General features: G+C 52.4%; 1 protein-coding gene across 12 annotated transcripts in view; it reads right to left on the reverse strand.

The window, feature by feature from the left end:
• Positions 1-3448: 3448 nt before the first annotated feature.
• CELF5 (CUGBP Elav-like family member 5) overlaps positions 3449-24008 on the reverse strand; it is a 55662-nt gene continuing 35102 nt past the window's right edge. For 2 of the 12 annotated variants that reach the window (XM_077841770.1, XM_077841769.1), the window contains exons 4-12: positions 16058-16186; positions 15504-15583; positions 14201-14347; positions 7440-7584; positions 6873-7019; positions 6430-6492; positions 6256-6339; positions 4811-4954; positions 3449-3576 (exon numbers count right to left, since the gene is read on the reverse strand). In XM_077841770.1, the coding sequence (XP_077697896.1) occupies positions 3449-3576; positions 4811-4954; positions 6256-6339; positions 6430-6492; positions 6873-7019; positions 7440-7584; positions 14201-14347; positions 15504-15583; positions 16058-16186 (1067 nt within the window). Of the gene's footprint in view, positions 3577-4810; positions 4955-6255; positions 6340-6423; positions 6493-6872; positions 7020-7439; positions 7585-14200; positions 14348-15503; positions 15584-16057; positions 16187-22126; positions 22135-24008 lie in introns of all 12 variants that reach the window. The other 10 variants (XM_077841772.1, XM_077841771.1, XM_077841766.1 and 7 more) reach the window with 10 other exon arrangements.

Consider the following 24008-nt stretch of genomic DNA (forward strand, 5'->3'; position numbering starts at 1 on the left):
ACACAACCAACAGCCAAAAACCAGTTACTTAACAAGTAAAACTTTTATTAAATAAATTTCAGATTCTTTCAACCAGAGCGAGGAGTTTGACATTAAGACATAGCTTGAATCTCACCTGCAACACCGGATCGGTCACATTGGTAACTGTGAGGGAAGAAACTGATCTTAGACACTTAGTTCAAACCAGCTCAACCTAAAATTTCCAAAGTCCTTTTTTTTTTTTTTCCGTTTTGTTGTTTGTTGGTAATTTTTTTTGTTCAAAATTTGATTAAAGTTCAAACTTCATGAAATCACTTGTAGCAGAAATAAAGAACATCGTACAAATCACGTACATAATAGATGTTAAGTATAAAAATGGTATTTACAATCAGTAAACATGGACGATAGAAACGCACAAGCTTTCAACACTTCATCCTTTCTCTCATGTGCTCTCAGAATCAGACAGCGCGGGTTGGTGAAGAGCCACAAACGTACCTTCTTAAAGAGCATGGGGAACACCGGCACATGGGAATCTGGAGAATGACGACAGATTATAAAGGTCCCAAGAGAAACTTAGTCCTCAGAGCTCTCCTCTAAAACTGCTACATCGGTCTTTCCCCACCAACCCTCTGCTGATGTTGTTTAAACACACGCAGACACACACAAACACACGCAGACACGCACAGGAATGTTCTTCGCACATTATCAAACTCTGGAATAGTTGTTCAGAAGTTGTTTTTTTCTTTTGCTTAAACTTATTTTGGTAGAACCTTAAAGGGACTGTTTCAAGTTGTTAAATGGATGCTGCTTGTCCGTACGATCCCTACTTTAGGGGAGCTCCAATTAACCAAACTCGGACCTGGGTTCTGTGCTTAAGTGTATCTATATCTATATCTATATCTATCTATATATGCTGCATACTGTATAATTTGTCCTTGGATGGTGGGGGGGGGGAATGCTGAAAAAAACAAAACAACCTCTTTTACAATGTTATCCTCCGTGCATTTGCTCTGAAAAGCCTTGCGGAGGGGCTAAGAGGTCATCAACTGGAGTAAACATCATCGCCAATGGAATGTTTGGTTTGGAAATGCTAACGCTTGATAAACAGCTCTATGTTCTAGCCGGAACGTGGAGGCCATTTCAGGCTTCCATCTCTCTGCTGTAGGATTACAGCGCTCGCCTTTGATAGGTTGGGAAAATTCCCTGTTGCCATGGAGAACGATGAAAGTCAAGGGTTCTTTGCTGAGCACGGGGAAGGTCTGCTGTTGCCGGAGATGAAGGGTAAAGGTAGCTTATTTCCCATTCCAGGAGTGCTCAAGACGGGCTTCAGAGCCAAATTCCAGTGGCCTGGTCTGCAGAAGCCCTCTAAGGAGTAAGACTGAGAGCTCTCAATATCCTTAACCAAGCTGGTGCTAAGGTTGATGGGTGAGTGAATCTTGAGTTGGCCTTGCCCCATTCCTGGAGGTATATAGTTCGCTCTCTCCTCACCGCTTGCTAATACCAAGTGGAGAGAGGATCTCCCCGTGGCCACATTCTCTGACAGTGTCCAGGCCCTTGTGCAGTCCCCGTAGAGGAGGCGCTGTCCCAGCAGTAACCCTAACCCCTCTGGAGGTGAGGAGGAGGGAGTCTCTGAATGGAAAAGTTTGGTCCTGTGATTTACGTTAAAAAAAAATAGAGACTGTATATATATATATATATTATATATATATTTATATTTATATATGAAAGGGTGAAAGCCAAAATCCCGTGAGTTGCTGTGGTGACCTAGAGACGCAACAATTGTGTTTTCTTGGTCCACGGCACTCCACGCCTATCCCGAGCAGAAGGCAGCCTGGTCCCCAGGAGTGTCTACTTCTCTGGCCCCTTCCTCCCCCAGTAATGGTGGTGGCGGCAGCAGCTGGGCCGATGTCAAGCCTTCCAAAGTGTCTCTTCTCTTCGGAGCATCACGTTTTCGGGGTAGGGGGCGGGGTGGGACGGAAAGGGGCGGTGTCAAAAGAGTTCTTAAATTTACTGGCCTCTCCTGAAATCAGTTTGAAGCAGAAATTCTTCTTCCTCTGGACGGTTCCTTTGCCTGCATGAAAAGAGGGTGGGAGGTTAGGAGGCGCTAGGTTAACACCAAGGCTTCTCGTTGCCCTTGCTCAAATGTATCCTTCCTCTCCATTGGAGGAACGTGACCCCATGTTATTAGGGGTCAGCTGCAGATCTCCCCACCCCTCCAGCCTTCCCTCAGCTCAGCGGTCTGAAGGCACTGAACCCAACACCACTGGATCCCTGTGAAGGGACAGCTTCATTAGCTGAAAGGCTGTACCGGACTCATAAGCCTTCATACATGGTCTAGACCCACACTGAGGGAGTACGGCTGACGCCGGGCTGAGAACCGGTTTGGCTGCCAGCGTAGACAGGGCTCCATTGCCTTCAGTCCTGTGGCAGCACGAAGTGCCCGGAACATGCTCTGTGATGGGGGTTAAACCGATCGCCCCAACCTAGTAGACACATATGACTCGAGTGTTGGAGAGGGACAGCCCCGCATGGTGCAGTAACACTAGTGCAAGTGGACGCCTCTGTGCTGGCAGCCGAAGCAATTACCAAACCCAGTATGAGAGGACGGCCAGGCGTCAGTGGTGGCTGACGTCCATCATCTGCTAATCATGTCCCTGCTGAAGCTGCGGCGTCCCTCGAGTTCCTACTGCAGTGTCCCAGGGGAGAAGGGTTTCTCACATGGGAACGGCTGCAAAAACCAGCATTCGCTGGGTCCCTGATGCCAAGCAAACTCCACAGTGCTCCAAACCCTCCCACCGGGGCCCTAGCTAGCAAAACCCCTCCATCCTAGGGTAGCCAAAAGAGAAAAACAAGCTGTCACCACAGACGTTCAAACCACGTCCAAACTAAACAGCAGAAATGGTGCTTCACCCCAGCTCCCTGTTCCTAACCCAGTGTATTGCCCCGGTGTCCACAGAAAGCAGAGATGGATGATTTAGATGGGGATTGGGCCTGCTTTGAGCAGGGGGTTGGACTAGATGACCTCCTGAGGTCCCTTCCAACCCTGATATTCTATGATTCTGTGAAGCTCTTTGTCTTGCTGGCTGTATTAGGACATAAGAACCCTTGGTCCCGTCTACTCCACACAGCTGGATTATTCCCTTCAGTCAATGCTTCAGGCCATTTTTAAATGACCCAAGTGTTGTAGCTTCCACCACTTACCTGGGGAGACTGTGCCGTAGTCTAAGCCCATGTCACGCGCACCACCTGAAAACAATCTCTCGGGGTTCATACCCAGCTCTACGGCAGGGCAGTCAGGATGAACTGGGGCTGCCGAACAACTGAGAGCTGGTTCACATGCTTCTGGCACCGATCTCTCAGCAGCAGAATCACAGGGCCGCGATGGAGGTGGACCTGGGTGGAGGAGCAGGAGCTGGGAGGTCTGATGCTTTACCTGTGCTGCAGCACTGACTCCTGGCTTCGCACGCTGTCAGTAGGGGTGGCTGGCGTCCTTGGGCCGTTTTAATTGAACCTTCAACCTCTTCATTCCAACCTGGAAGCCGTTCATGGCCTGGATGGCAGTCTGGGCACTGGACGGGTTGTCGAAGCTCACAAAACCTGCAGGACAAAGACCGGGGGGATGGAGAGTGTCGCAGTTTCCCACGGATCTAATGCCCCCGCGTCTGACCAGAACTGGTGGGGTGCGCTGGCCCAAATCCATCCACCCTAGGGTAGCCCGGCCAGTGGAAAACATCCCCCTTCCAGCTGCGCCTGGCTGAAAGGCTGCATCCCGGGCTACTAGATTTAGGCTCTGCCACAGTGATCGGCACCTTTGCGCGCTCCAGGCCTGACTGTTGAAATTCAGGCTATCTAGGAATGAGGCCGCATGCCTTGAGAAAAGGCTTCAGCTGGGGAAAAAGGCAGCAGCCTGCCTGGTGCGCACCCTGGGTTCCACTCTGCATGGGCTCCCCATTGACTACAGAGTCCAGGTCCAGGTTTCTGCCCTGCTAGTCCATAGGCTCAGCCTCTGCTGGCCGAGAGAAACCTCACGCCCGGCAGCCAGGATCCCCGAGTTCCACGGACGCTGCTGAGCAGAAGCAGGAGGCTGGTGAGGGCAGCAGACCCAACGGGTGCAGGAGCTGGGCCTAGACGGTGACATCTGCCCCCAGCAGAGAGAAGAGACCCCCAGATGTCACCGTACGCCTAGCCACAGTCAGGGCAAGTCCCAGCCTCCCCGCCATAAATTCTGCGCACGCACAGCAGCAGAACGCCCCCCCGGCCCCGGCCAGTTCACACTCACACACAAACACCGAGCACACACGCACCGATAAACATAGCGACCGAAACAAGCCCCTATAAACTAACCGTGCCCTGTCTCCTCTAGGCTGGTGTGCTGACATATTGCTGGGGAGGGAAGGGGGGCATGTAAGTACCTACACTGATAGCATGGACACACACACACCCCCCCCACATTGACTCCTTATAGATACACACCTGCACTCCCATATCACCCTGCATATACACAGACACATCCACAAGTCCATACACATGTATCCCTTGGTGTGCACACACACACACACAGCCAGTCTATACACAGCCCCAGTCCGCATTGGCGTGCACACACACACGTTGCTGAGCTACTCTCTCACACTTCCGCTGTGGCCTCCACTCCACCCAGAGCCAGGGGCAGAGACTTCGGGTGCCCCAAACGCCTCTAGATCACCACGTGCCGGGCCCCAGGGGAGTTCATCCCCTTCCCACCTTGTCCCCCAGGTGACTGCTGGCTCACCCAGCCTTGCCCCGCTCCGCCCCCCCAGCGCACCCTGCGGCTGCAGGAAAGGGGCTTGCTCACCAAAGCACTTGCTCTGGTTGGTGGCTCGGTCCATGAACACCTTGGAGGAGATAATGTTGCCAAAGGGCAGGAACATTTGCATCAGCTCGTTGTCTCCAAACTCCTGAGGAAGGTGGTAGATGAAGAGGTTGCAGCCTTCCGGACCTGCAGTCAGGGACGGGGAGGGGAGGACGGGACACACAAGTGTGCACAGCCCCCGAGGAAAAGGGGAAAGAAATGGGCTCAGCTCAGAGAACAGCTTTGTAAGAGAACCTCTGATAGGCCACCTCCCCCTCCCAAACGTCCCTACAGCTCGGTTCTCACTGTCTGCTAAGCTCTGGATCAGAAGGGTGGGCGGGGGGGGGGTGCTCAGAGGGCTGCCCCCACAGCCACAGTTTGAGAACTACTTATCCCAGCAGGGCCGTGGGAACAACATATGACTGCAGGATTGTGTAGAGCAACTTTAGGTATCACAGCCCCCGGTTCCCCCGAGTGACACTGGACAGTCCCCTTCAGTGATGTGCCAGAGCCTGGGCACTGATGGGTTTGTTCCATTTGCATGAACTTAGCACTGGTGGAAGCCGCTGGGTTGAGAGCCCTGGGGATTCATCGTCGCGGTCTGGACCTTGGATTTGAAGTCCCAGCTGAAAGATGACCACATGGTAAACCTCAAAGATTGCACTGAATACACCCAGGGAAGGGCTGAGCTGGCACTGCCAACTCAGCCACTGGTCCCAGGTAGCCTACAGATTACAAACCTGCTGATTAAAGCCGTGAGCCAGGCCCTCGATGGAGCCTGCTGCACTGAGCAGGGATGGCCAAGGGAATCCAACAACGCTCCTCCCAGACCAGCCAGGAGGAGCCGCTGCAGAGCGATGCCGGGGCTCTCCCCCCATGCTGGGCCAGCTATGCATGCCAGTCTCAGGCATCAAACCTTGGCACGGCAGGGCAGACCACTAACTGTGCACCCAGTGCGGGGTGATAACGATATCCTCATCCCTTTCGGGTCACATGATTGCAAGTGACAGGATGAGAAACAAATCCCCAGGCTGGGGGCCCGGAAAGTCCAAGAAGTGCAGAGACTGCTTTGGGAGTCTTCTTTGGGGGTGTTTGATGACCGATGGAGTGCAAAGGGTTAAACTCCTCTTCCCTCTCTCTCCCCACTCATCAAGGACCTGATCCAGGCTTTCTGCTGACTTCCACAGGCTGTGGATCAGGCCCCGTGTGACTGGGGACGACCCCAGAAGGGGGCTTGGGCAATTGACGCGGTTTGGTGGCACCAACGCCGCCAGCTTTGAAGCCAAGCCATGGCTCATGTGCTGGGCTTCTCCAGAGCACTGTGTGGTGCCTGCTCACCCTCCACGGGGGAGATCAGAGCCCACAAGGCTCAGCTCCCCCAAGGGAATCTCACGAGCGTCAGAGCATCAGCCCCCAGACCGGAGCTTCCCGTTGTTCCAAGTCCTCACCTTCTCGCTGCTGCTGCTGCAGGATGGGATGTGGCTGGGGGATGGTCTGGGCTATCGGGGTGATGGTCGTGGTCGGATACATGGCTGTGGTCAACGAGACGTAACAAACCAGTTATCCAACGGAACGTGAACACAAGGGAAGTCTAGGGGAGGGCCGTGAAAGGGGACAGGTACCTGCATACTGCTGAACCCCGGTAAAGGCTGGGTGCAAGGTCTCTGCCACCGAGGGGCTCTGAGCTGGAGCGAGGGAGAGAAAGAGAAAGGAATGAAAAGGGAATCCTGGGAGAGCTACATATGCGCTCCCTGACTCTACCGCAAGCCCAAGGGACCCAGAGCTGCTGCCAGGAGCTATGAGAAGCTCCTTGTTTGGGAAGCCAGGGAAGGTTACTAGTTCTGGCTCCCCGAGGTCTCTGGCTTGTGACGTGTGGCTAAGCCCGGACACAGAGAGGGTGAGAGAGAGAGACCTAGAACAAGCAGGGATGGGTAGCGGGAGGAGAGAGAACACATAACAGAACAAGAGCCACAGCATTTCATTGGGGAGATGGTGGAGTTGATCGGATCATCTAGCCGTACAAGCCGGGAAGATGGCAATCAAAGGTCCTCCCCTTCCGCCGTACCTGGGTAGGGCACAAGGCCGTTGGCGTAAACTGTCTCCAAGGTGGGGTGGCTACTTGGGAAAGGCACCACACCAGTGAACCCGTTTGTGATTGGCGCTACCAGCCCTGGAACTGCAGCTGTGCCCAGGAGAGGAGGTGAGTGTAACCCTGAGGGAAAAGGCAAACAAATCCCACATTAGTTTGGCCTCCACAACCCACCAATGACTCTGCACAGCGATTCATTATCCTCTTCCGGCTGGCACTGCTGCAAAGAAGCTCACAGCCCTAGAACCACCGGACCAGGAGAGACCTTGAGAGGTCTCCCAGTCCCCTGCTGGAGCCTCAGCTGGACTAGACAGGGCAGTGCCATGGGGAATAGGTACACAATGCCACAGGCCTAAATAGCATTGGTAGGGCACTTCTGTAAAGAAGCTCGCAGCCCTGGAGCTCTGCAAGCCAGGCATAGGCTACTGCTCTGTTGCCTAGCCCAATGGGGCACCATTCTTGGTTGTTACCTGAACACTACGTGGGTAAATAATAATAATAGTAACTCTGCTCTACTCAGAGCTGAGTGTGATGGGCACCTACCTGAGGTTGGGGCAATAGGGGTGGCTGGTAGCCCATTTAGACTGACCGCGCCGATCTGCTGGATATGGCATGGGGAAAAGGTGACGCCTGGACTCAGGTAGCTGCCATGAGACGTGGAGAGAACCGTTGTCTGCTGCTGCATCAGCTGTGAAATGAAGCAAAGAGACGTCCTTTCAGCCTTGGTGCCAGGGTCCGTCTAGTAAGTTACTCAGCCCTGGGCTCCAGGGCCAGACCCCGACCCGTTCACACAGCGCCCACATGCTAACCCCACCCCAGCTACTAACTCAGCCACAGGATCTGATAGGCAGGTTTCATCTCCCACCAGCCACGAGGGGGCGCCAGATTCCAACAATCCACCCCAAATTCTCGAGCTCAGAGGGCTGCTAAGGGCGGGAGCAGCCTGGCTGGCGAGGCCCTCCCTTGCGATGGGGCGAGGAGCAGCAAAGGGAGCACTGGCCATCCTTGCACCCCGGATACTCACCTGGGCGACGGCTCCTGCAGGGACAGCTCCAGGCCAGCAAGGCACCACAAACACAACCTCGCAGCCAAACCCCTCTGAGCTTCAACCCCAAATTAGCACCAGTGGATTTGTTCGTGGGTCTGATTCAACAGAGGAAGGAGCCGATTCCCTGCAGCTGGGCTGGGACGTGGCCGGACAAGCTCCTGGGAAGAGCCGCTCCCAAGAGGTTTATGTCAATGTCTGACCCAAACCCTGGCCTTGACTGAGCTCCCAAACTCCAGTCTCAGCTAGACCCAGCTCATAACAACCCCCACGTCACCGCCCCAGCCCATCTCTCTAGTACTGTAACAAATCCACGGCCTCCTGGGCCGTTTCTGGGCTGCACACCATGACCCCTCATGGCAGCAGCAAGGCTAGAACTTGAGGATCCTCCTGTTCTGAAAACATGGGTTCCTAGAGTTTGAGCTAAAGGAGAACCACTGTTAGCAGTATGGGGTCAATGACACACAGTTGAAAAGCTCTGATTCTGTTCCACAAAGGGCAGCGGTACCACATACATATTCGCCAGCTCATTACAAGAGAAGCCCACAGGCACTTCGATGCGTTGTGGCGACAGAACTGCCTCCACCCCATGCTTCTCCTCCCAATCTTGTCTTCATCTACTCATGAAGGGAGACCTTATAAATGAACCAGACAAGTTAGAGATGCTAAAGGACTAGTAAGGCATTTCCTCCCAGCCCTCTCCCACCAGTGGACCAGTGCAAGACTGCTCTCTAGGAAGTATTCCTTAGTGTAGGGTCCAGTATGGTTTTCAATAGCTCAAAGGATGGGAATTCCACTAGGCAGCTCTGTGTGATCGCTCCCCTCACACCCTGCCCATTGCCAGGAGCTGGCTGTTATACATTGGTATTTTTCTCAGACACATGCAATCCCTTTTAGACTCCACACTAACACCACACAGTACTCGCTGGGGCTAAGATCACATCACAGACTTTGCCATACAAAATCAGAGCAATTTTGCCTCCAGAAGCAGCCTCCACCTGGTGCCTCAGAGGAAGGCAAACCGCCTTGCCCTGATAATGCACCTGGATAACTGGGCAGTGATGCACATTGGGGGAGGGGAGGGGGAGGAAGGGAAAATTCTTCCTGACCCCAGCGGCCTAGAACCAGCATCTCTTGATGCTCTGAAGCATGAGATTTGATTACGTAGATCTTAGCGCAAATAGCTGCAAAAGTTATTAATGACCACCAAATTATCCAGCCCCTTTATAACCCTGTGATAGCAACGGACACCATCGTTTCGCACAGGCAAGAATGACAGTGAGTAAATTGTGTGACATTTGCAGGGAGGAAGACCTTTGTGTGACGATCCAAGGTGCCCAGGCTGGGTGCTAATGAGCCAGAGAGAACCCCAAGGTCTGTCTGTGTCCAGAAGCCTCAATAGAGAATCCCCTTATATGCACTCCCCTCCTGTCTCTTCTCAACTCTAATGGATACTGCATCAACTTAACTCACCCCTTAATAAGACTGAGCATATACAGGGCCTTTGCAACCAATGTGGCCCAGAGATCAGCAAACACAGGGGACCGAAGCAGTGAGTTCTAGAGTCAAGGGACTGGTAGCTCCTAGACAGATAAATCTAGCTTGGGCACTTCATCCGATCACTGCTGTTGAGTCAAAATAGGAGTTGGCAAAGTTGTGGCGTTAATGTCTCTTTATAGTGGCACGAGCAAGGCATGCTGGAGCAGTATTCAGCTCAGCAGGGCAGCAGCGGGATGGGTAGGAGAATCATGGAATCACAGACATGTTGGGCTGGAAGGGACCTCGAGGGTCATCTAACCCAGCCCCTGTGCTCAGGTTGGACCAAGTAAACCTAGCTTTGTAGCTCCCATGAGATCTACGGAGGGTGGAAGGGGAATCAATAAAGCGTTTTGGCTTCTGGGCAGAAAATTCTCTTCCCTGAAGGTGCCTGCACCCCGCAGTGGGAGTCACATCACCCGTGTCGCTTATCCGTGCAGGGCGCAATATTAGTGGGAAAGAGGGTGTAGTTTGATTGCCACACCCTCCCACCCCAAAGGGAATGCCACAGGTGAGGAGAGTGAACTCCTGCACCATGGCTACCACCCCAGGACCTCTGTGCAGATCCCTCGACATGCTAATGGAAAGCCCACCGAGCTGCTGTCTGGAACGCCACATGGACACTCCCTGGAAGAAGCTGCTTGTCTGCCTATGAGTCTGGGTTGTCACTATTCCCACACGTGTGGTTCTTCCAGTGGCTCCCACTTCTAAGCAAAGCAGGGATAAGCCTTGTGGTTACTGGACTGGGAGACCTCCTAGGCCAGGCAAGTCAGGGTTGGGAGTGTCGTGGCTATCTCAGTAGGTAGAACAAGAGAGGGTATCAAACCAATACCCCAGGTTGGTGCTACGTGGCGCTGCTGTCTTTGGGAGGCGATGTTAAGCCAAAGTCTTAACCACTCATGGTCCTTACGCAGGGTCACAACTGTTTTCCTTCTCTGCCCTGTGTAGGGGATTACCATCCCCATTGTTCTAACCCGTCTGATCGCTTCGGCCCAGAGACCCAGCGAGTCACAAGCTGGCAACAGACTGCCAGCGTATTATGGAGCAAACAGATCAAAAGAGGTTCCCTTGGGATCATGCAGTGCCCCCATCACTTGCCGCACTGATACATTCTAATAACGGCGTCCACTTGGCCAGGGGCAGCCACAAGTGTCAAGTCTTCCACATCAGGGCTGCCCTGGAAAAACCTGTAGCCATTCCAGAGATCAGCCAAGCTCTAACTCAGCACAAGCCCTGCCACTTGAGGCTGCCCACTGGATTAACATTCGGAATACTTCTACAAGGACCCTGCTAGCAAATCCCTCCCCACTACCACCCCTTCCGCATACGATGCGGGGTGCTTCAAAGGGTGACCACTGCAGAGACTCGCGACACCCTGATGCAGTGAGGGCGAGAACAGGCCAGGATCCAAACCTCCAGAGAGAGGAGAAGCCAAAGATCAGGACAAGCCTAAGGTCCAAGGCAAGCAACAATCCAAGATTAAAGGCCCAGGGCTGGGCCACAGTCAAAGAGAAGAGAAAGGGGAAGGATGAGTGTAAAGCCAAAGGGAAGGAAAGCAGGCCAAGCCAAGAGTCAAGGAGGAAAAGGCCAGGAATGAAGTCAAGGAGAAGGAGTGGGAGGCAGGGCCAGTCAAGAGTGAAAGAGAAGATGAAGGCCAAGACTAAAGTCAAAGACCTCTCACACCATGACCTCCCTCCACCCCCGCCCCTGCCTGCCCCACAACCTAACACACAAACCAGAAACTAGCATGGACAAAAGCCCCACTGCGCCAATGCTGGCCCCCTTGGCTAGGATCTTGTTACAGCTAAACTAGAACAAGGGTGGCCAGTAGTTGGATGGGGGAGCTTGAAGCAAACCCTGGGGTGCTGGAGAAGGCGATGCTGGTAGCTCAGGACAAGGCACTGTCCCGTCCAGGTCCTTACTGAACCCGTGTCCCAGCAGCAGGGTGCTGGTGAGAGGAGGAGGAGTCGTCATTTGAATGGCACGTAACACCAAGGTCGTTATAGGTCCTGCAATCGTTTTCCATGAGAATCGTCCATGAGCCAATCCTGGCCAAGGCCCAGCTCACTCATGTGCTGGCTCCCTGAACTCCCCACTGCAGTTCCAGTTTGACATGGATGGTGTTCTTCCTCGCATCCTGCCCCGCCTCCTTGGGCACCCCATTCAACGGCTGCCATATTCCCGGGCACAGGTGGCTGCGTTTGGGGGAGGGTGAGGAGTGAGTCCCACGCGGGTACAATTTGGGATCCTTTGACATGAGATCCACGTAAACGACTGACATCAATTGGGGTTAGGTCTAGGCAGCTTTTCCTGCCTCCAAACTCAGACAGTGTTCTTCCCTCGTGTGCATGGCAGGGAGGGGTCCATGGGACAAAGGAGACTGAATGAAGGTTGCACCTAAGTCCAAAGTGAAAGGGGCACCCGTGGGTACAAACTCTCTCACTCCGCTCCCAAGTGGGCAGTCAGAAGGATGACTCTACCCTGGGATTCAGGAGGCCTGGGTTAAATTTTTTGCTCCAGCGTAGCCTTGAGCAAGTCACGGAGGGGACATCTACACTGCAGTAGAAGACCTGGGTCAGCTGACTCAGGCTCATGGGACTCGGGCTGCAGGGCAGGGTGGACATTTGGGCTTGGATTTGAAACCCCACGGGGGGACTGGGTTCCAGAGCCCAGGCTCCAACCTAAGACCAAACATCTGCACTGCAATTTGTAGTCCGGCAGCCCAAACTCCACAAGCCCCAGTCAACTGTGCCGGGCTCTGAGACGTGGCGCTGTGGGTTTTTTATGACAGTGGAGACATATGTAGTCTCTCTGGGCCTTTCTATCTTACATGAGGTGGTCAGCTGACCTGAAGATGAAAATAACCAACCAGAGTTGGATGCTTCACAGGAAGGTAGGATTTGCATCGTCAGATGGGACCATTGGTCCCTCAGGCTTCGAATCCTGCCTCTGAGAATGGCCCAGATCCCACTGAAAATAACAGTACCGCCATCACACAGCTCTTGGACAACGCCTTTTGCTCTGGTAGCCCTGGTCTGCAGCCAAAGACCTGAGACCCCGTACAGTATTAGGTCTTGAGTCTGAAAACATCCACTCAATGTGCAGTGGCAATCACAAAAGCGAACAGCATGCTGGGAATCATTAAGAAAGATATAGACAGTAGGACAAAAAATATCATGTTGCCTCTATATAAATCAATGGTACACCCACATCTTGAATTCTGCGTGCAGATGTGGTCGTCCCATCTCAAAAAAGAGGTATTGGAATTGGAAAAGGTTCAGAAAAGGACAACAAAAATTATTAGGGGTATAGAACGGCTTCTGTATGAGGAGAGATTAATAAGACTGGGACTTTTCAGCTTGGAAAAGAGACGGCTCAGGGGAGATATGATTGAGGTCTATAAAATCATGACTGGTGTAGAGAAAGTAGATGAGGAAGTGTTGTTTACTACTTCTCATAACACAAGAACTAGGGGTCACTAAATGAAATTAATAGGCAGCAGATTTAAAACAAACAAAAGGAAGTATTTCTTCACCCAATGCACAGTCAACCTGTGGAACTCCTTGCCAGAGGATGTTGTGAAGGCCAAGACCATAACAGGGTTCAAAAAATAACTAGATAAGTTCATGGAGGATAGGTCCATCAGTGACTATTAGCCAGGATGGGCAGGAATGGTGTCCCTAGCCTCTGTTTGCCAGAAGCTGGGAATGAGAGACAGGGGATGGATCACTTGATGAATATCTGTTCTGTTCATTCCCTCTGGGGCACCTGGCACTGGCCACTGTTGGAAGACAGGATACTGGGCTAGATTGACCCTTCGTCTGACCCCGTAGGGCTGTTCTTATGTTCTTATGAGTCTATCCCAGGCACAACCAGCAAGGAGAGAAATATAGCAGAGCCAGGTATGTGCTCCTCAATCTGAGGACTCTCTTAGCCATGTTAGGCCACGTGATCACGCCAGCAAAGAGAGAAACACTCCAGATCCAACTGTGTTGGACTAGATGCTAGGATTTTCCTGAGCACTGCAGCAAAAGCTAAGAGAGAAACCCGCGAAGACCCGGATTGCTAGGACTCACAATGCACTGGGGCACAATCATTCCCAAGGGCTAAGAGAGCAATACACCCAACCCAGGGACACTACCGGATACTAGAGAAATACATCACAACTCGAAGACTGCATATCCAGGGGACAAGTCCCAGGCATCCAAACAGCCCGCAAACCTAGGGAACGTCTACACTGCAATCCCGGGGTGTGATTGCAGCTTGAGCTGACTTCTCCAGGATAAGATTTAATCTAGCTAGGCTGGGTCCCGGAGCAGTGAAGCGACAGCACGCCCGTCAGCACGGGGTAGCCTGGAACTGCAGCACAGACAGACCCTACGAGAGAACTACACCAGGGCACACTTGAACTGTCTCTCAGGACTCCCAGACACTTCAACCGGTCCACTAGCTACAGCAGGCAACGTACCGAAGCAATATGTCTCAGCTCAGAAATGAGACCAGATCTCTCCCGGGGGCCCGTCGGCCAACCAGTCACACCCACTAGGAGAAAAGCACCAGGGCTGGATTGTGTGTCTCTCTCAGGCCCTGCAGCACACCTAGCACGACAGGCTAGGAAGGGAACCCAGGAGACCACAGCTGACCGCTCCGGGAGCTGGTTGGTCTCCGCCAGCCCTCGTCTCCGTCGTGTCACGCCACGGCGATAGGGCCCCGCGATACTCACAGCCTGCGCGTACGCGCTGTATGGGCTGAACGGCAAGGTGAGAGACGGAGTGAAAATCCCCAGCTGCCCCACCATTTGCTGCATCCGACGTAGAGTCCTCTCCTTATCGGTGTCAGCAAACTTCACGACTAGACTGGAGGAGGCACCCTAGGCACAGAGAGAGGAGACAGAGAGAGAGACAGAGACAGAGAGAGAGAGAAGAGCACAGCAGTGAGGGCATCGGGCGGCGTTGGCGGGAGAGGCAGGACAGAGCGGAAGAGAGGAGGAGTGTCAGCAGAGCAGCAAATGTCAGAGTGAAAGGCTCAGGCTGAGATCTGAACCCAAGAGCTAGGGGGAGCCCTGCCCAGACACACAAGCTGGTGGACACAGCTACAGACACGCACACAAGAAAACACAGTGGCTGCAGCAGGGGTGTACAAGGGCGCCCAGCTGCAGGTGCAGCGCTGAGCATCCGGCTGTCCTCACACCTACACGACACACGGCCACAGTGAGGTGACAGGAAGGCACCGGTACAGCACTGACGTACAAGGCACATACACACAACTGTGTATGCAGGCAAGTAAGTGACACATGCATCCTAGAACAGCAATGCAAAGTCCCACAATACCCGGGGTGACACGGAGAGAGAATGCACAACTTTACGGCAGCCATCGCTCCGGCACTCAGGACAGATGTTGCTTCCCACCCCCAAGCATGTACAAAGCATGTACACCCATGCACACCACACCCCAGAATACTCACAGTCACACCCACTCTGGACACAATCGCACACTCCTTTCTACACCCCTCCCCCCACCCCCGGGTGATGGAAAGGCAGACAACAGGGCAAGCACACCGCCATATGTATAGGTAGGTAGATACAGATGTACTCTGTCCCCGGGCACCCCTAATCACACCAACCCCAAACCAATCACAGATACACAATTGCAAACTCTAACATCCGGGTAACGAGGCGGCACATCGGGTCACACACAGCCACATGCCTATAGGAGCCCAAATACACACACACGCCCTGCCCTGTCTGCTCACAGTCAGACCTACCGCGGCAAACACGCACCACGACCGCCACCCCTGCCTAAGATAGTCAGGATGACGGGATGCACTGGGCACACACAACTGAACGTGTAGGCAGAGCAGTAACACACACTCCCATGCAGTCCCAGCCACACAGGACAAAACACGCATGTGCTTGTTGCTCTGCTGAGCGGTGATGGGGGTTCCCAGCCACAGATGGATGGGGAACGGTCACTTGAACAGAGATGGGGAGCAGGGGGTGTGACGGGTACCTTGGACTCATACTCACAGGCATCGTCTGGCTGCCGTGCAGTGCGTGGATTGCTGCTTGAGCCTCTGTGTGAGACGAGAACTTTACAAAGGCACAGCCTGGAGAGGGACAGAGAGCAAGGGAGACTGCAGGTGAGAGCAAACCCGCGAGGGAGGCCGGGAGCCAGGCGCCACCTGCATACTGGGGAGCGGGCCCGAGGCTGGATCTGAACAGTCCCAGAATCTGAGATCCGGATCCTGCTGCTCAGGCTGATCCCTACAAAGCATTCCAGGGCCAGGGCCAGGAGGACAGATGGAAGCAGGCAGGATGGCTTGGCAGGTGCTCCAGCTGATTCAGGCAGACAGCTGGGCACATCAATGTCTGCCGACCCCGGGACTCGCCTCAAGCCATGTTCCCCCTCTCCAAAGCAGGCCTCTCCTCCTGCCTGCCACCCTCTGTCTCTGGCAGGGAAACAGCCCTGACATACAGACCCGCCCAGCGCAGGGGTTGAGTTGGGCACACCCCAGCGCTCAGACACAGCAGGGCAGAGTCCTACCTGTGGAGCAGGCATGACAGACAGAGGAGGCTCGCACCTTTACTGTTGCCATCAGGTCCCCGGAGCACGGTACATTCGTCAATGACCCCAAATGGTTCAAAGAGCCGGAGCACGTCATCCTCAGACTGCTGCTTATTTAACATCCCCACAAACAGCTTCCTGTCCCCTAGGGGCAAACACAGAAACATCAACCTTCTGTGAGTCTCGCGGCTCCGAGGACAAGGACACGGGGCATCTGGCCTTGGGCATGTAACACACGGGCAGGTAAGTTACTTTCTTTGGGCCACAATTCATCCCGGACATCAATCCAATGAGGTTCCTGTTACACCAAGCAGGGATCCAGTCCCCTAAGGGTTAATAACTCTTTGCGTTTCCTTAGCTCCTTCCATCGGAGGATCTCAAAGCACACTGCGGATGTTAGAGTGAAACCTCACAGGCCCACCCCCTGCAACGTACGTATTATCCTCCCCACATGACAGGTGAGGAAACATGATTTGCCCAGCGGGTCTATGGCAGAGGTAGGGAATGGAACCCAGGAGCCCTGACTTCTAGTTTCCTGGCTCTCACGATGAGGGAGGGACTAGCTGTAGCTCCCAGCCCACACAGACTTTAACCACTAGACCCCTCTCCTGCATCTTGAGACAGAAAAAGAACCCAGGTGTCCTGGCTCCCAGTCTCCCGCACTCTAGAAATGTTGCCAAAGGGTTGGCACTCATGCCAGGAAGATGAGGGGGGGGGCAGAGGGAGTACGAAGATCCCCTCCCCTCCCTCCCTCCCACTGTCCACAGGGCATGGCTTGAGAGCTTAGCACACTCTGGCCCAGGGCGGATGAAAGGCACATGGCTACATTCACGTTAGGCAGCTAGTCGCTTTAGATTATTTAATTGTAAGGGAAAAGCTCAATTCAAGGTTACTCTGGGAGAGTGTATGTGGACGTGGGGGGAGCAGAAGTGATGACAACAACGGGGTGCCTTCTTCCTGCTCCCACCCCGCCCTACTCCCTTCTCCATCACCCCCCACAAAACGGCCCCCGATCCGGCCCGAAGTCCAGGCGCCGATGTTAACGTCTTACAGCCGGGTGTCATTAGGCCGGCGAGAAACATGGCGTCTGGTTGCGTTGGCAGCGTGGAGCTCTGGTCTCTGGATCACACCAGCTGGTTACTCACAGGGCCTGACCCCAGAGATGATCCTGACCCCCATCCCGCAGAGGGGTCGTGTCACCGAAACGGCTAAATACGGCCCCTGGAACATGCATAGGAGAAACGCCCCGCAGGGAATGACTGTGTCAGGATGAGGTTTAGGAGGAGCAGCGAGGGAGGGTTCCTTATTGTTAGTGACAGGATCAGAGGGGCTGGCTTCAAACCAAACCAATTGAATGTGACGTGTGTCAGGGAAAATAGCGAGGAGGCTGCTATCTGCTTGAGAGTGCAGTGACCTGAAAAACAACAGGTCTGCAAGCTACAATAGCACAGGGGGGCAAGGGTGGGGGAGGCTTTCACGCTGTGGGCAGCACCCACCGGCTTAGAAAGTGGCTCCCCATCTAGGTAACCCAGTGCTCTGTTCCCCCCCACCACACACACATGCGCACACATGGGGACACGTGAGGGGAGGGCCCACACGTGCCGGCACACACTTACACAAGAGCGCATTGGCAGACACATGCGCACACCCATAAATAATGGACGTGACCACACACAGGCTCATGCATGCCCGGCAACATGCGTCGCACGGTGACTCCGCGGATGCTCTCAGAGCCACGTTTCCAGAGAGAGAGACGTGCAGACAGATACGCACTCCTGCCATACGGAGACAGACGTACAGCTGTGGGCACACAAATGCATTCACTCACACAAACACACAGGTCTCATTCAACGTCAAGGTATTTTCATGGGACAAGCTGCCCTCTGATCAACTTGATTGAAAGGGTTAAAAGTCACGGGTCTGGCTCTTGATTTACAACAGGGTGGATGACCAGAGAAGACAGCCCCATTTTTTTTAAGACAAAGGTTCCTGACTAATGCTGTTTGCAACGCTCCAGCTTCTTAGATCTGCACAGAGTTTTAAACATTTCCATTTGCTTGTCACCGTTTTACCCTCCTCTCTGCCCTTGGACAATGAAAATAAATGGGACAGTTTCACTTTGGAGTGGCTAGTCAAGTTCATCTTATTGTGAGTATTTATTATTTGTATCACGGCAACGCCTAGCAACCCTAGTCCAGAATCAGGACCCCATGGTGCAAGGTGCTGTACAGCCAACTAAGAAGGAAGACAGCCCCTGCCCCACACAGCTCACAAACTAGGTGCTAGTCAGGAAGCAACAGGTGGACAAAACAAACAAGTGGGGTGCTGAGGATGAGGTAATAAAATGAACAGAGTTTAACAAACAATGGAAATGTTCAGGGTCTCATGCACATGTATTAACGCTGCAGTGTCAGGGTTGCAAACACTGCAGGGCAGATCTTCTTTGAAAACACATCCGTGCTGGATCAACCGGGGGAAAATATCAGGGAAATATTTCTATTGATCTGAGACACTGTAAAAAGTCTGGGTGTAAAACACCTAAACTTTGAGACAAAATTGACCTGCTGGAATCCCTTTCAATACATTCCTCAGACACCCAGTACAGCAGACCACTGACCAGTCCCAATTCCTGCCCACCAAGCTATGCTTCGTGCCCAGAGATGGTCAGAATGGGATGGGGCAGCAACTGGGGAGGAGATTTATATTTTTTTTTTAAATGTGTTAGGTTCATAGATTCCCAGGCCAGAAGGGACCATTGTGATCATCTAGTCTGACACCCCCCCGCCCCTCTCCCCCCATATAACACGTCCCCCAATACTTCCTGTTGAACGAGAGCAGATCTTCCAGAAAAACATCCAATTGTGATTTAAAAATTGCCAGCGAAGGAGAATTGGGTTGGGATTTGCTTTTGCAAGATGATTGGCCGTTTGGATCTGAATCTAATTTTATCCAAAGTGGGATTCTGTTTGTCCAGGGAGCGGGGAACGAATGGGGAAGGGGAGTGAGGATTTCAGATAAACTGTTCCCTTTTGGGCCTGTCCCATATTTCAATACAAATGCCTGTTGGTTGCAATTGTCCCAGCGAGAATGATCCTGGGCAAAGCGATATACCTTTGGAACCATGAGGCACTAACTAGCGTTGGACGTGTGTCAAAAGGGAACACCATCAACTTGAAAGCGGTCAGTTTTAAAAATCAATTGCAAGTCGTTTCAGGTTCTCCACCAGCCCCCTGAGCCCCCTGGATATTTTGTTATGTTTTCACTATCACAATTTCCTGTTGTTTTTTTTAAATAAATGTTCCTCTTTCTCTTGTCACTGCAGGAAAGTCCCACACGAACAACACCGAATGTTTCCCTCTCTCTCAATTTTATCACAAGTCTTGCAATATTTGCTGGGGGCATTTCTGAAATCTCCAGCTCTTGGAGTCCTGTGATTATGTGTGAATCTTGCTTTCATTTTTTTTTTAATGTAAGCTTCTATCCCTCCTAGTTGTGGCATAAAGCTTGAAAACATGAACCCTTAAAGACCCAAACATCAGAAAGCAAATAAAACAATCTCACCTTTTTTTTTTTTGGAGCCTAACTTATGAATGCTGGGAATTGGCAATATTGCAACAGGGGAAACTGACAAAGGACGATACATGGGAAATTTTATAGTCATTTTCACTCAGTGCTGTCCAATACGCAAACTTGGGGAAGGAGAGAGAAATAAATATTTTCCCCCTTTAATCCTTTTCTGTTAACAATGGTAGGTTAACAATGTGGAAGACTTTTATTTCGATGCCGTTGCTTTAATTAAAAATATTTTAAAGATTAAAGCAAACCTCTCACTCCCCCTTGCTACCCAACGCCCAGCCCCAAAGTCGCAGCTAATGTTCGTGATTGCATTTTCCTGGTAAAAGCTGCAGCTCTTCCCCCAAACTCCTCACCTGGCTCCTAGTCCCTTCCTATTATGGGGGCGTCAGCAAGCACTTTGAAGCTGAGCATCAGTGGCTGAGCTTGCACCGCCCACAGTTCTACAGCTGGCCAAGCCACCAGGAGCCCCTGGCATCTTGCAGTGGTTAGAACAGTCCCCTGGATCTGAAGCATAGAGGCTGCTGCATTATTGCCCTGGCCTGTGGAGCTATTGCAAGCCAAGCTGCAGGTCTCCCTCTTTCTCTCTGTCTCAGCCACATAGGGCTCCCCCCCCTCACTTTCTTCACCTTCTTTCCAGCTCTTCTTTTTCACCCTCTGATCAGTAATTTCCCAGGCTGTCCAGCAACCACGAAAATTGTCTCTTATCCCCGACTGTTGGAGTTTGAGTTCCCATGGAAACCCATTCTCGGGCAGGCCGTCGTTCAGGCAGGTTGGGGAAGGGAGGGCACGAGGAGGGGCCTAGCACGGAGTGGATTTCTGATGGAGCGATGATGAGGAACACTGGAGGGTTTTAAGGCTGAACGGTTCAGCCATTAGAGGGAGAAACAGCAGGGGATGCTGCTCCTGTTTAAAACCCAGTGGAATTAGGTCATCTGGCCAAACAGCTGTTGGCGGGGGCGGGGGGGGGAAGAAGAGCAAGGATGGCTGTGGGAGAGGGAGGCGACCCCCTTGTGCAGCCCGTTACGGATGGGATGGTTCCCACGATAAATCTCATTGGGAACGCAGGGAGCTTCCTCGTCACTAATACAGTGCTAATGGGCTCGGGTGAGCAATCACTATCAGCTCAGAGCAGCAGAGCGTTCGGTGGCTCATGGGAAATCAAGCCGGCCCCTTCCGCTGGGCTGGGAGCGGAGGCGGGTGGGGAAGGGGCTGGGAAGTGAAAACCCATGATCCCTGCCTTGCAAAGCACCAGGTGATGGCAGTTGCCAAAGAGGGACCAGGGTGCCCCCTCTCATTCAGGGCCCTCCTCTCAGCTCCTTGCCCCCAGCAGCGGTGGGATTCAGGGGACAGGCTAATCCCAGGTATCCCCCGCAGGCCACGGGGGGCGGCAGTCTCTGAGCCACATGAGGCAGAGAACAGGGCGTTCCTTCCCCAGCTCCATCCGGGTGGTTAATTCACTGTGATGATGGTTTTAAAGCTGCCCCAGGCCTGGCTTTTGTCCTTTTCTTCTTCATCATCATCATCATTACTATTATTTTCTAAAATCCCTCAAACTCATGTAAATTGCTGATTATTTCTCCCCTGCTCCGGCCTCCCTGTCTCGGTCTCATTAGCATTTCCCTTCTCCTCTGACCCTCTTTCTCTTTACCGTTTCTTTCCTCTTCCTCTTGCTCCCTTCTTCTCACTCTTCTCATTTCATTCCTTCCCTTTTTCATTTATTTTTTCCTGGTCCTGCAATTTATTCTCTCTTCTCCCCTTCTAGCTCTGCTCTAGCTCGTCCTTCGCTCCCAATCTTTCTCATCTCTCCCTAGACAGCGTTCCTTTCCAACTTCCCCAGACAGATTATCAGCAGCTTGATTTCACCCAGCTCAATTTCTCACCCAGCCCCCTTTAACCCCTCCCCAGCCACGCCATTCTGTACAGGTTTTTATGCCGCCCTCATCACCACCGCGGCATTGGAGCACCTTCCAGCAGTGCATTAAGCACCATGACTCACATCTGTCACATGTGGTTTGTTCTCTCTCTCTCATCCTCTCCCCAGGGGGAGAACTGGGTGTGCAGAGGATGGCTTGCTTTGGGGGTGGGGGCGGGGGCAGGGGGTTGTTTTGAAATGCACAGGGTGCTGCTGAATGTCAGAGCAGGCAGGTCAGAGAGGCATGCGGTGCTGGCCACGTGGAGTGCAAGGTGGGGAGGTTTATGATGACCCCTAATTCCTGGGGAATTCATGCCACAGTTTTGGACTGCTTCCCAAGAAAGCCCTGCCTCCTGCCCCGACGACAAGCTTCCCCCCTGCACTAGCCCTTGCAACTCTGGAAAAGTGCCTTTCCTTTCTCAAGCTCCAAGTGACTGCCTGGAAGATGTGTTCTGTAGAGGTTTAATAACATCATCTTTGCAGTAACTCCCATCCGAATACACTGATCTAACCCATACAAATCACTCGGCATGGGACGGATGGGTGGCCAGGAGTGAATTCAGTTCCACCAGTGGACAAAAGGTGTCCTCAGTTAACCTGGAGGGCTTGGGTATGCTCTGCAGCACAGAAGGATCCTAGGGCATTGGATGTGCCATATCCAATCACACCGCTAGTCAATCAACCCCAGCGTCCTGCTTTCTGTCATGGCGAGAGTAGGGGAAAGATTCCTCTCCCAGTCAGACTGCACCTAACCAGTTATGTAATGTTCTGGGGGCATGGCTGTATGTTTAACAGTGCACATATGCTCAGTATGTCACTCATGGCTGCGGCCCGCTGGAGTCAGGAATATAACAATAACACTTAGCACTTCTTCAAGCACTTTTTATCTACAACCCCTCAGTCAGAGAGGCAAGTATTCTTATCTTCCATTTTTTTAACAGCTGGGGAAACTGAGGTACAGAGTGATTTATTAAAGGGGCAGTGTCAGGACAACATGGGCAAAAAAAGTAGAACACCCATAGAAACATTTTGAAAATTTTTTTTTAAACTTCCAGGGGGAAACTTTTTTTAAAAAAATAACAACATTCCCCCCCCCGTTGTGTCAGAGGCTCAGACCCTATCAATATTGGGAGAGCACCAAAGAAACTGACTAAGACAAAAGTAAAATGGACAAGCCCAGAGGTGCCAGACCCTTTGCGCAGGAAGGGCTGAATGCCAGAGATGGTGGTTCAGGCTCTCGGCAGACTCAGGCAGGAAGCACTGCATCAGGTTATACCCGGTCCACACTGGGAAGGGTAGCTCTGCAATCATGAAGACCAGAAACTTTTTTTTTTTCCCCCATGAAAACCGGGATTCTGCAGAATCTGAAAATGTCCTGAGTGTCACCCATATTCACCAGACAGGCCAAGCATCTGACACTCCTGGACTAGTCCGTTTGCAGAAAGTGAATGAAAGGCTAAAAGTCTTAAATAATGAAAACCTCATTAGATTTGAATTAGTTCCCCCTCCCCCGCTTTAATAATCTACGGTGTTCAAAGAAACAAACATAAAATATAACCTGAGATTTGCACTTTAAGTGACTGGTCTAAAGCCACTGAAGAGCTGGGATTAATTAGAGGGTAAGTGCTGTTTGGGGTAGGAATCAGTTTGTGGTGTTTGTAGCAGTGCACAACAGGGTCTTAGTTCATGACTGGGGTTCCTAGGTGCTATCAGAATACACCTACCAGTAACTCAGAAGTTCCTAGCTCCTAGTCTAGAACTCGCACCGTTTACACCACACCTCTGAATGGAGGATTCATGCACACATCTGTATCAGATGTATGCATCTGTATCACCTCAGTGCCCAAGGATGGCTGGAAACCTGGGACAAAGGCCCAAACTGATAGTCACAAGGAAAATAAACAGCTGGGGAAGATTCAGAGCATAGAGCTCCCTGTTTTGCAGGCCCCCGGTTCTGCACTGGTGATGTCACTAGTTTACAAGAGACAATGTGAGATAACCCCAGGCTTGCATGGGATGTGGGAAGTTACGGCTGAGTCGAAAATATGCAGTCCGAGGGCACCAGGCTAGTGGGAGGCAGAATATACTGAAACATGGTGCCTGCCACAATTCAGCCATGAAAAGGCCAATCCCTGGAATCCCATGGGGCAAGTCGGCTTTGGTGTGACCCCAGGAAAGGTTTTCTGGGATTTCTTTCCAACCGATGGTAATAAATGGAACAAGACTGCCTGGCCCACACTCTGTGTTGCCGCAGATCTTTGCCTCTCCAAGGGGCAGCATTTCTCCATCACTGTGTAAGATCGCTCTATCCCGATCTGCAGACCTTGTTGTGTCTTCTCCAAGAATGGGGTTCCCTCAGAAGACCTGGTGCTCTGATCGCCAGTTCCTAGCTGGGATGAATCCAAGAGTGTGGCCCGGTGGGAAAGGGTCTGAGGTGCAGCTTTAACTCTGCCAACTGGCTGGATCCATGTTGCCCCAG

The sequence above is a fragment of the Eretmochelys imbricata genome, chromosome 25 (genome assembly GCF_965152235.1).
Source record: "Eretmochelys imbricata isolate rEreImb1 chromosome 25, rEreImb1.hap1, whole genome shotgun sequence".
NCBI lineage: Eukaryota > Metazoa > Chordata > Testudines > Cheloniidae > Eretmochelys > Eretmochelys imbricata.